Here is a 13328-nt window from a genome sequence, read left to right as displayed (position 1 = left end):
GAAGTTCCGCAGCTGTTGACATGTACGTGGTGTGTTTATCTGCATGTTAGGAGCAGATGAGCGGCCCTGGATGTAAATCGTCTCCATATAGAGCTGCTTATCTGTCCTTGGTTACATGCGAATAGGCGCAGACACTGACAGCCTGTCATTGATTTGCACAGCTAACTGAACACATCTTGCTAGACTCACCATAGAAATATGCTAATCTGGGCCGTGTGCCGCCAGGAACACCATGTGAATGAGCCCTTCATGTGTATTCTGTGAATACTCCCATTTCCATTGTTACTACCCAAGACTGAACTTTAAACATCTGCTTTGTTCATGTCCATCATATGGGGGAAATAGGGTGGTCAATAGTATACGGAGAGAAGATGACATTTTATGCTTCTGGTTCAGCTCCCAGGAAGTGACAAGAACACTGCATTTCAATTCAAAGATCAACAGGTCTTTTCTGTACTTGCTGAAACGGTCTTAACCTGAAGAATGAAAACTAACAAAGACACCACATCAAATAACTAGTAAAATGCAAAATATTACATTTTTATTCTTGGGATCAGTTTTTCTTTACAGTCTAGACGTTTTTGATGATAATTTATGTAACTTCTGATGTTGGCCATTGTTCTCAAAACAAGCTTATCCACTTGAAGACCAATCCTTTTCTGGCACTTTTTGCTTACGTTATTATTATACAGGATTTATATAGTGCCAACAGGTTGCTCAGCGCTTTACAATATAAAGGGAGACATGTAACAATCAGTATTTTTTGTTAGAAGTTTTTTTTAGAACACCCCCCCCCCCCCCAAGCATTATATTTTTTAAAGTAGAGGGTCTAGAGAATACCTTGGTGGTTTTTGCAGTTTATATCACACAGTATTTGTGCAGTGGTTATTCAAACGCAATTTTTGGGGAAAAAATACTTTCCTGAATTTTAATGCAAAAAACCATAATCCATAACCCATTTATTTTTAAATCTGGAAGATGTTAACCTCAAAAAAAATATCACTCTCACAGGTGTGAATTGGGGACATTTTATTGTTTGGACGTGGAGAAGGAACTCCTATATTAGGGATATAGATCAGGTTTATTGCCTAATTCAATGTTAAGTCATTACATTCTATATATATTGTTTGTATGCAGGACCTGGATGGTGCAAGCTTAGATGTGGATTTCTACCTTATAGCTCCAGATGGAGACGTTGTATTGTCTGAGACGCGCCAGTCCAATGGGGTCCACACGTAAGTTTACTAAGATATTCTGAGCAATGGGTAACATTGCTGGCCTTTTACATAATTCTTTTTTATCAATGCAGAGTGGAGACAGTCGAAGGAGATTATCAATTCTGCTTTGATAACACCTTCAGCCGACTCTCGGAAAAGGTAATCTTTTTTGAGCTCATCTTAGACCACATGAATGAAGAAGGGAATAACCAGGAAGACTGGAAGAATTATGTAGTGGGTGCAGATCTACTGGATATGAAACTGGAGGATATCATGGTTAGTGCCATTTTCTTTATGTATAGTCCTCATTGTTTATATTATTACAAATGGTTATAGCTTCATAAAAAAGGTTTTCCAGTTTCCATAAAAAATATGTGAAAAGCCTTTTCCTTGCTTGCTTTATGTACATTGATAGGTGTTGGATTTTAGACACATATAATACTTCTTCTAGTGTCTTGAGGCGATTATGAATGAAAGAGCCATTGAAATAAAAAATGAAGTGTGATTTTATTCTATCACACAATGGTGTAAAATAACAATGTAAAGCGTATTATGAACAGTTCCATGTAGATAAAACTACTGTAGAAATAACAAGCAAAAGTTTAAAGACAAAGTCACCATTATCTGTCATAAAAGTCCGGCCATGTGCTCTTCTGTCCTTCATGTTCTCCTTGTCCTTCGAGACTTTGTGAAGAAGAAGCCGGAAGTAGACGGGAATGATGATCTTGTAGCATGCACCTGTTGCAGCTTCTCAGACGTGTATGTATGCAAGAGTGTCGTGTTAGCGTGTGAGTGTGTGTGAGAGAGTGTCCCTCTTGTCCGTTGTCTCATGGTCTTTTATGAGGCAAATTTACGTCATAGTTAGTGATCTTAATACCTTCTATGGAAATTATTACTGCTTAGCAAAGCCATTGCATAAAAAGAAGGGGATGCAATACATATGATGTTTGATGGACAGGAACATATGTATGCTGATGTAAATAATATTATAAGCTAATGATGTAACCCTCAGCTATATATTTAAAGAATAATATAGCTTAAGAACATATCAATGTATAATCACTAAACTATATATGTATCAATGTTAGAAACGTATACTAAATACACACAGATACTATTAAAATACATAATGTAATAGTAAGTCACTTGTAATAACCTTGACATATACTACCAGCCTAAATATAGTATACTCAGCCTTCAACTGGTTAGCTGTCTCAGCTAAGTTACCCATATTTACTGTCTCAGCTATAATTGAAGAATAGTAATACTACCATTTGTCAAAAGACCATTCACACATATTAATATTAATTATGACTAATCATAAAAACCAAATATTTTGCAAGCTTGCCATCAATATAAGTGCCGAATCATAATTTAGATTTATTAACAATAGGATTTCAGCCTTTGGATCTTTTGAAAGCTCTCCAGTTAAAACTTGATCTGATCACCAAGAGTTCTGCTCTTTTTCATCAGTTCATAGTTGTAGGTTTTTCAGCTGAAGAAGGCTACTAATTTTTTTTGAGACATGGGAAGATTTACTGGCATAATCACATTTGGACCCTTGCAGGTTTGTTTAAAGTTGAACTATAGCCTCCTATAAAATCAGCATGTGCTGCAGCACTTAAAGTAGAATTCTGGTCAAAATCTTACTTCTCTTAAAGCGGAACTGAAGTCGTCTTACAATAGACTTTGAGCAGGCAGGCTGTTATCACAGAAGAGACATGCAATGGGGTTGATTTACTAAAACTGGAGAGTGCAAAATCTGGTTCAGCTCTGCATGGTAACCAATCCGCTTCTAACTGCAGCTTGTTCAATTAGGCTTTTACAAAAAAAAAACCTGAAAGCTGATTGGTTTCTATGCAGAGCTACACCAGATTTTGCACTCCAGTTTTAGTAAATCAACTATGGCTGAAACAACTAATCAACGTAATCGATTATGAAAATGATTATAATCGATTAGCTGACCTGCATACAAAATGCATAATTTGTTTACAATGTCTTGGAAAAAGTATTCATACCACTTGAATTTTTGCACATTTTTGTCATATTCCAACCAAAAACGTAAATGTATTTTATGTGATAGACCAACACAAAGCAGCACGATTGTGAAGTGGAAGGAAAATGATAAATGGTTTTCAAAATTGTTTACAAATATGTAAAAAGTGTGCCGTGCATTTGTATTCTCCCTCCAAGTCAATACTTTGTAGAACCACCTTTCACTGCAATTACAGCTGGAAGTCTTTTTGGGGATGTCTCTTCCAGAACAGCTGGAGAGTCTAGAGACTCTCTAGACATCTAGTTTTTTCCCATTCTTCTTTGCAAAATGGCTCAAGCTCTGTCAGATTGCATGGAGAGCGTCTGTGAACAGAAATTTTCAAGTCTTGCCACAGATTCTCAATTAGATTTAGGTCTAGACTTTGAATGGGTCATTTTAATACATGAATATGCTTTGATCTAAACCATTCCATTGTAGCTCTGGCTGTATGTTTAGGGTAGTCCTGCTGGAAGGTGAACCTCCGCCCCAGTCTCAAGTCATTTGCAGACTCTTAACAGGTTTTCTTTCAAGATTGCCCTGTATTTGGCTCCCATGAACTCTGACCATCTTCCCTGTCCCTGCTGAAGAAAAGCATTCTCACAACATGATGCTGCCACCACGTTTCACGGTGGGGGATGGTGTGTTCAGGGTGATGTGTAGTTAGTTTTCCGCAACACATAGTGTTTTGCTTTTAGGCCAAAAAGTTCAATTTTGGTCTCATCTGACCAAAATATCTCCCACATGTTTGCTGTGTTCCCCACATGGCTTCTCGCAAACAGGACAACTTATTGCTCTCTTTTAACAATGGCTTTCTTCTTGCCACTCTTCCATAAAGGCCAGATTTGTGGAGTGCATGACTAATAGTTATCCTGTGGAAAGATTCTCCCACCTGAGCTGTGGATCTCTGCCGCTCCTCCAGAGTTACCATGGGCATCTTGGCTGCTTCTCTGATTAATGGCCTCCTTGCCCGGCCTTTCCGTTTAGGTGGACGGCCATGTCTTGGTAGGTTTCCAGTTGTGCCATACTCCTTCCTTTTTTTTTTCCCATTTTTGGATGATGGATTGAACAGTGCTCTTTGATATGTTGAAAGCTTTGGGATATCTTTTTATAACCTAACCTGGCTTTAAACTTCTCCACAACTTTCTCCCTGACCTGTCTAATGTGTTCCTTGGCCTTCATGATGCAGTTTGTTCACTAATGTTCTCTAACAAACCTCTTCACAGAACAGCTGTATTTATACTGAGATTAAATTACACACAGGTGGACTCTATTTACTTATTAGGTGACTTCTGAAGGCAATTGGTTCCACTAGATTTTACTTAGGAGTTTCAGAGTAAAGGGGGCTGAATACAAATGCATGCCACACTTTTCAGATATATATTTGTAAAACCATTTTATCATTTTCCTTCCACTTCACAATTATGTGCCACTTTGTGTTGGTCTATCACAGCCTTTCTCAACCATGGTGCCCAGGCACCTCCCTTGAGGTTTCTTCAGGGGTGCCTTGTAAATATGTCTAAAAGTTGCTCAAACCTTGTATACAAGCCAGTGAGTGGAAGAAGCCTGACATTTAGTTTCACAAAGCCACAGGTTTTCATTGTGTACCAGTACAACCTTCTATCCACCGGCCTCCTGACAACCAATGACATCATCCGTTGATAAGGAGAATGTCAGGTGCCTGCACAGCATCCTAGTTTGACTCTCCCCTCCCCTCTCCGTCTGTGCTGGAGTCACATTAGCTCAGTGATGGAGAAAAACTGAGAGAAACACTGGAATACTAGTCAGTACCAGTGTGCAAAAGTGTATTTGATTTGGGAGAATAAATCGATTCTAGCGTTGGGTGTCTTACATGTGTAGATGTTGCTACATTATATAAAACTATTAGAATATTATTTTACATTTTTAGAATGGGGTGCCTTGGGATTGTCCATAATTTTAGAATGCCTTGAAATTGGCCATAATTTTAAAGGGTGTCTTAACTGAAAAAAGGTTGAGAAACACTGGTCTATCACATAAAATCCAAATAAATACATTTACGTTTTTGGTTGTAACGTGACAAAATGTGGAAAATTTCAAGGGGTATGAATGCTTTTTCAAGGCACTGTACATATCACAAATACAGTACAGCTCAGTACACCTTTCATACATGCCAGTATACACAGTGCAGCACACATACAGCTCAGTACAGGGCTCTGTGCATGGAAGATCAGCATCTGAAACCCCAGAGAAGCTGATAGACTCTAGGTAATATAAGGCATTGCAATAAAAGTTTTCTATTCTCTTCAACAAAACAAGGTTCATATGTGAAATAGAAACTTTAGGTGCAGTAAACGTATAATAATAAGCTCTGCATTGTTCTTCTATCAGTTGACAAGATATCTTGTAGGAACAACCGGTCTATTTTGCACTTCTCAAACAAAAAGCTTTCAATTGTATATTTACCAGACCAAAATTGACCAAATATTAAATAATTGTTAGGGTTTACATACCCTCTAACATTGCCATATTTACCAGGCACCATTATCGTTGGGGTCTAAATCTTGGTACTAACAAGGAGTTGTAACCAGATTATGGAACACCAAAATGACACAAGTTCAACATTTTCACAGCATACATACATGAACACACATTGTACTGCTGTCGATAATGCAATCTTTTATATATTCTAAAAGGTTTAAGGTTTCCTCTCTGGTTGCCATCCAGTAAGATTCCCATTATGGGTGTCCCAGCACAGGGTGTACATTTACATTGGTAACATGGTATTCTATGCACTTACCTCTCACGGTCTGTTCACCTAGAAATGAACCGCTAGCAGAATGGAGGAATAGTTTTCCTGTTCTCCTAAGTCTAGATTATAGTATCCACACAGGGTGGACAGACTGTCCTAATTACCTTTCAATGTACCCAGTTCCTGATTACTAGTGACATGAATGGGTGATATTGGTAAAAAAAAAATTTTTTTAAATGGCTGGAAAATCATTCTCCCAATAAAATGTACTTTTGAAAATTGTAAATCAATTAGAAGCAGTGGTGACTGCCCTAAAATGCACTAATTATATAAAGCAAACTTAAAGGATAAGTTCACCTTTTGAAAAAAAGAAATAAATAAATACACTTCTTCCCTTTTTTTTTTTTTGCAAAAAATGTATTATTATCAGGAATAATAACAGGAAGAATTGACTAGTAGAGCACTCACCAGCAGCTTGCTAGTTTATTTAGCACTACAAGCCATCAGCTGCAATGGCTTACAATTGTAGTTCTGTTCACCAAACTTGTGAATGAATGACGTGGGCAGAGCTCCACTTGACCAAATGTTTTCAAAATTGTGACCATGTGCAGTTAGGACCTGTTAAATGTTTCACCCTGGCTATCCTTTTAAAATTCAAGGGGCTGTTTCATTAATTTGCAGTCAACCCAATCATGTAATGATAATGAATCATTGTCCCATGTTCTACTAACAAAAGACAAACATCCTTTTGTGCCCAGTTGACAAATAATGGTATTGGCTGACCATACTGGCATGTTCCATGCCTACAAGTAAGTCCAAGTCCAATATGTCTGTTTGTTGGCTACATTTACTTTTCTTATCTACAAGACAAATAAAAAAAAAAAAAAAAGGGTGTAACATTCACAACAAAGATACAAAGTCTTGGAAATAATAGGAAGACGTGGCAGTAAACCAAACATACTGTCTCTCTGTCTTGCCATGCCCCGTGACAGATGATGTGTAAAGCTGGATGATTTTGCCATGTTGGCAGAAGGTATGCATTTTGAGAGGACAGCCTCTCAAATGCAGCTCAGACAGCTTACACAACCACGTCAACTAGTGCCTATTTGGTGGAAAGTACAACATTACTGCCAGTTTGCACCATTTCTCATTTTGCAATAAATTCTTAAAATACATATTTGCCAGTCAAGAAAACTTTGTAGCACTTTCTCAGATAAATACTTTGTGAGGAATGTCACCTCTTGTGGTCCCCACAGTTTTACTTGCAGTATTTGATTAGGCACTGGGATCCAGGAAAGTATACTCAACTATGTTGCAGCATAGCAGAGCCGTATCAACCTTCAAGATGTCAGGATTTGCACATGTTGGCACCCAGCCAGAACGAGTGCACTGCAAGGTCCTGCTTTTCCTGGCACTTGGCTTGCTAGTGCAGACTGCAACCAGAAAGCTTGCTTTGGAGGGAATATAGGGTCCTTTAACTCTAGATTGATCACCATTAAAATTCTGTGTCTTGAAGAAAATATAGACTGTATCCAAAATGCTTTTTGACCTGTTTAAAAGTGGAAGATTTTGAAGGATCCCTGTTTTCAACGTATTATTTTCTCTAGAGGAAGCCTAAAGACCAAATATAGAGAGCTGTCATTACTGATTTGCAGGTAAACATGCAGGCTACAGTGCAGTTATGCTGATCCTAGTTTTATTACCTGTGTGTCCTTCACCCACGCAGCCTATGAAGTTTAAAAGGTGGAACTCTCATCATTCATGCTTGTTCCAGATCAGTGACTTGCACTTTAAAATAAGTCAACAAGGGCAGGTCCCATTTGTATCCACACGTTGCTTTTAAAGAATAACTGTACTTTTAAAGTGTATTTAAAGTGTAAGGTGCCCTTCCATGCAGCTGTACCTATATTGGAGCCCAATTTAGCCCCATCTCATACTTGTACTCACCAGTCCCTGATCCAGCAAGATATTACTGACTAGATCACTGGTTGATTATCAAAAATCTTTCAGCTGGGCTCACACATGCCTTCTGCCATCATATATGCCAGTAATTTTTTTGAGAAGAGAAAAGTAGTAACTGCAGAACAAGACTTTCTGACATGTCTGGTGGCAAGTACATGTTAGTGCTCTTTAGCTAAAGCTGAACTCCATGCAGATTTTAAACAAATTAAATAAAATGGTTAAAGTTATGTATGTATTACATTTAAAGAAATGTACTTGAAAAGCAGCTTTTGAAAGTTAATATAATCAATGTAATAGCATTGTAATCAATGTAATAGCATTAGGAGCTGCACTCAGATTGGGAGAGGGAGGGTCAGCACTAGAAGCAAATGGGTATGCTGGAAGTACATGTGCTTACAAGGAACATGCTGACAGGAGGAAAAGCAGTATTTGCATACTCTGGGGGCAGGAAGGTGACCTAACTTTAAACCTGAACTCCAGGAACTCTATTTTCTAAAATGTGCTGGCTTTCCATGGGTTAAGCTAAAGGTGCATGCCACCTCATTGACCCATTTCTTTTAATTTACATTTTTACTCCGCATCGGGAATACAGCTATTGCTACACTTCCAGTGCTTGGACCTTAGGGTCTCAGTAGTTTCAGCTGAAGGGCTGTATGCAGTTGCTCTACCCACCCTTTCCCTCCTCTTCCCCAATCATGTAGAGCTTTGTATTATGTGAACCCATTCACAAAATACAAGCCTTCTGTGAATGAACATCAGAGATGGGCAGGCAGAGCAGCAGTGTGAGAAAGCAGGATTGCTCCTGTCAGAGCATTTGGAAGTACGCTGATGGCTGTACTCCCGGAGCTCAGTAAAGCCCAACCATACATGATTCATTTTTGTTTTGCGGTTTAACCGTTGGGTTGAACAAAAAAAAGCTGATTCCCCCTTCCACACGTGTTGATGTGAATGGGGGAATCCTTTTTGCTGAGCTATTGTATTCTAACAGCAGGGAAACTTCCCCACTGTCAGAATACAAGGATCAGTATTGCTGGCTAAAGCCAATGGCACTGATTGTTCTGCAAAAACCGAACAGGGTGGTTTCACACAAGTCAGTTGACTTTTGTACAACCATTCTGTCCATACATGGATTGAAATTTGGCTGGTCCCTAATGGACCAGTCAAATTTCGATCCATGTATGGCCAACTTAAAACTGTCAGATGTAAATTAAAGAGACAAGTCCATGAGGTAGCATGACATCATTGGACCTGTAGTAACCAAGCTCTATTTAGAAAGGTTGCCAAATTCCTGAAGTTCATCTTTAACATCAGCAGAGAAAATGCAGGCCACCAGCCTAATCGCTAAAACTATTCCCATACATGTAATTCAGCTGTCTATTTGGCTGTTTGGTTGGAGCTTTGCTTTGACCTTTTACATAGACTAGAAGTGATATTCATTCTGGTCACATCTCTTGCAAATACTGGGTAGTATATGGCCACCTTATAACTGCTGTGCTATGGTGACATGCATATCTCTTTCCTCTCTAGGAAACCATTAATAGTGTGAAAGCAAGACTGGGCAAAAGTCTGCAGCTCCAGACTCTGTTGAAGGCCTTTGAGGCACGTGATCGCAACACCCAAGAGAGCAACAATGACCGGGTGAACTTCTGGTCTATAGTCAACTTACTAGTGATGGTTGTAGTGTCTGTTATTCAAGTGTATTTGCTGAAGAGCCTTTTCGAGGACAAGAGGAAAAGCAGACCTTGATCACCAGCGTGGAAATGTGCCAAAATTATGGGGGAAAATAGACTTAATCATAAGGGGGACTTTGTTACACTTGGATGTTTTATTCCTTATTTTTTCTGCTACAGTTTTGGTCCTTTTCTGCCTCTTGGACAACTGTGGGGGAGGATGAACCTTCTTTTGCTCTTAAACCTCTTTCTACAAGCATCGTTGGACTCTGTGTACCATCTGCTGTCATGTCAAAACCGTTGCATGGAGACATTAGTAGGACATTAAAACTATTCAAGGGCTACTGCAGTTTTGTCCAGCCTCGTGTATTAAAATGCACAAATGAAATTCTGTTTTTGTTGCTTATAATAGCAAATTGGTGCTATCCTTTTTTATGTTTTTAGCGCATGGGATGAAAAATCTTGCTATAAGCATAACAGCCCTTCTTTTGTATACTTTAATGCACGAGGCACTTTTGTTTTTAAAGGGCACGTTTTGTGAATCATTTACCTTTTTCTATACTTGAAGAAAAAATAATGCTGTGAGATTATAGAGGTGAACATCTAATGCAATAATGCAAAATCAGGAGAGGAAATTCTGACCTACTTGTCCAGTAAGTCCTTTGTTGTGCCTTTTGCTCTTCCATATATAGAAGCATACAGATCACATAGAATTTGACTGGGGTTTTGGCATCTCTATAAAGTTAACATATTATTATAATTTCCTACATTTGATTTTATTTTTAGATATACTGATGATTGTTTGTGGATTAAGCAGTAATTGTATGTAAGTGTCTGCAAACCCACCAAGCCTATCTTAGAGGAATAGCCATTTTCAACTATTAGGGCAATAGCAAATCCAGGTTGAATGCTCCTCAAATGCTAATGCATACAACCTCTCCATGTTGTTGTGTGTGGGTTTTTTTTTTTAATTATATTGAGTTGCTTTTGCTCTGGCCATGTCATAATTCTCGCATCACATTCAAGCAGGGTACTATTCCTGCTCTGGCTGGTGGGAAGGCCCTGCACCCTCCAGTGAATGGTGCTGTGTGATGTGTCATTCTTTGCAGCATATTCCTGTGAGCCCAGGGATGGTTGCTTTAAGTGTCTCAGGGGGTGGGTGCTTGATGCCCTGGGTTCATAGAAAGTGGGTGGAATAACACTGGGTGCAATTCAACACAGGGGAGAAAGCTCTGGAGCACTGAATGGAGGGGTACAGTCTTGATGAGAAGATTAGTATGGCAGCTAAAGTGGCTTTTTAGATTTAAAAAAAAAAAAAAAAAGTCAATTTTGCAGTAGCTGGAGTTGGGCTTTAATTATATTAAATATGTCTGACTGATTGCATTTGTTTTATGTTTTGTTGGCATGTGTGGCTGCCGCCCCTCCCTGCAATGACATCATTAGCTATATGCCCACTCATGTAATCTGACCAAGTTTTGCAATCTCTGTTCAAAGAAATCTTTTGGTTGCCAGATTGTACCCACAGGCTCCTTCAACCTTTTGGCCAGTTTGACAGTCCCCACAAACTTTACATAAGAAAAACTACCAGAGTGGAAGATGAGCCAAAGTCTATCACTCGCAGAAGGAGACTTCTTGTTTAGCAAAGCTCTGGATGCATTTCCAGTGTGCATGCCTGACTGCCCTCTAATATATATAGCTTTCTAATCAGCACAGAGCATGAACCTTACTGACTAGAGAGCTCTAGAACTCAGTAGTGGGTTTGTTGGTCTTTTTCAATAAGAGCGCTGCTTCCCCAGAGGGAGCAAGGGTCCCAGTCTGCAGTATGCTAACACATACTGCTAGCAGGTTATAGCAGCTTAAGAAAGATATTGACCTGTAAGTCTCTGAACACCTTGATTCACCTAGACTACATTGAGCTGGTTTAAACTTGAGGTTCACTTGGGCTTTAAAGTGGAACTAAAGGCTTTTTTAAAAGCTGGTATACACTAAGCCGCGCATGCGTAGCTCAGGTACAAACTTCCAGTTTGATCAACTAAGATGACGGAGGACTTCACAGCCAGAAGAAGAGGTTAACAGTGGCAGCAGAGAGACAAGGGAGTTTGTGGATGTTTCATTGTTGGAAGAGGGTGGTTGGGAGGCACATGTGCCATGAGGAGTATACTTGCACATTGCAGCAAGAGCCGAGGGGCTATATGCATTCAGTTCTGCTTTAAGGCTAAATACACACGTTTTTGGGATGACATTTTTGTGCCCTTGAGCAGTGTTTCTCAACTCAAGACCTCGGCTGTTGCTAACTGTACAGGGCTGTAATCAGTGACATTTGTAACGAAGCACAAAGGTTATATCTGTGAAGTAACATGGAACACATACTGATGGTGATCCTGGAGAATCAGGGTAGAGAAACTCGTATATAGGTTGTGGTGGGCACTAATTATATTGAAGACCTGTTCTAGATATCTTTTGATCTTGAGACAGAAGATTGTGTTCGCTGTTAAGTTGCACTTTACAAATCCAAACAGATTATCCAAAAGTATTTTGTGTTCTCCCCAAGTAAGCAGAAGAATGAATATAGGTAACTTTGGTCATTAACCTTAGGGGCATGTAGTTACAGCGCCTGAAATAGGTTTTGATACAATCAGTAAGTAGCTTTCTCCTGTCCCAGTTATTTATGAAGCATTTTTGAGTAGCGCCATTCAGGCTTTTTGTGCCTCTCATTTTGAATCAGTTTGCCGCTGTTATGAGACCCCAAAACCTGAGCTGCCAAAAAGACATTAGCAAAAATGAATGTATCAACCAATAATTTTGGGGAGCTCCAATAAATAACTCTGGGGCACAATCGCAGATCCTGATCCACAGGTGGTATGTTACTAGAGGACGTTAATAGTGTCATATTAGTTTGCAAAAGGGTCTTTTGCGCATGGCAGCTAATACTCCTCTGTCTGCATTAGTAGTTGGGAAATAAAACAAATAATGTAAGGGATTTGTTTCTATTTGTGGTCCAAATCTGTTCACTTAAAACAGTCAAAGCTGCATGTAACAAATGTACTGTCTGAAGGAAATGTTTGTGTTGCTCATAGCAGACAATCAGAATCTCCCTTTTGTTAATAAACCAAAGCAAAATAAAAAGGGAGCAGCTGGTTGAATACTATGGTCATGAGGAATAATAAAGCGCACAAACCTTACATTGAAAAAGGCAAGCTGACTACCCATTTTGGCAAATTCCATAGTGAACTAGCTCCTAAAATGATTTTTGCAGCACTTTCTTCTATTTGTAGTACTCAAGGGTGCAGCAACATGTGAAGTAATTGTACGATATCGTATATTTAACATGAGCAACAAAGAACTGTCTGGTAATGGCTAATTTTACTTGCAGGGTATTTTCCCTGTGATGCACTAGATTTTTAGATGTAGATCAAACAATCTCCTTGGATATTGCCATCGCTAAAGTTTTACATTTCTAATAAAACTGATTTCCTTACCCCAGTGCTGTTATTTTTTATTTGTACAAATTAATTTTAAAGCCAGTCTCTAAGTCAAAGTGCACAAGCTACAAGTACTCAGGTATTGTGTCTTGTAGGCTATTTTTCTTTTGGTCATAAACTTAACAAAAAGTTTATTTTCTGGGCTAATAAAAGCAAGTGAAAAAAATTGGATCAATGTGACAAGCATTCACCCATCCTTGTTGAATTCTGACCATTTAAAAAAAAAAATGTAAT

The 13328-nt window shown here is 38.9% G+C and overlaps 1 protein-coding gene across 1 annotated transcript; it reads left to right on the top strand.

Moving 5' to 3' along the window:
• Nucleotides 1-877: 877 nt before the first annotated feature.
• Nucleotides 878-13090, top strand: LOC149455258 (transmembrane emp24 domain-containing protein 5-like). The gene is made up of 3 exons (XM_089686628.1): nt 878-1235; nt 1310-1493; nt 9470-13090. The coding sequence occupies exons 1-3, from the start codon at nt 1132-1134 to the stop codon at nt 9686-9688; spliced, it is 507 nt and encodes a 168-aa protein (XP_089542754.1). The 5' UTR covers nt 878-1131; the 3' UTR covers nt 9689-13090.
• The last annotated feature ends 238 nt before the right edge of the window (nt 13091-13328 follow it).

Source organism: Staurois parvus, unplaced genomic scaffold (assembly GCF_062004578.1).
Source record: "Staurois parvus isolate SC_StPar_1 unplaced genomic scaffold, SC_StPar_1.0 ptg000402l, whole genome shotgun sequence".
Lineage (NCBI taxonomy): Eukaryota > Metazoa > Chordata > Amphibia > Anura > Ranidae > Staurois > Staurois parvus.
Note: the sequence above shows the minus strand (reverse complement) of the source record. Positions and strands in the feature narration are given on the sequence as shown.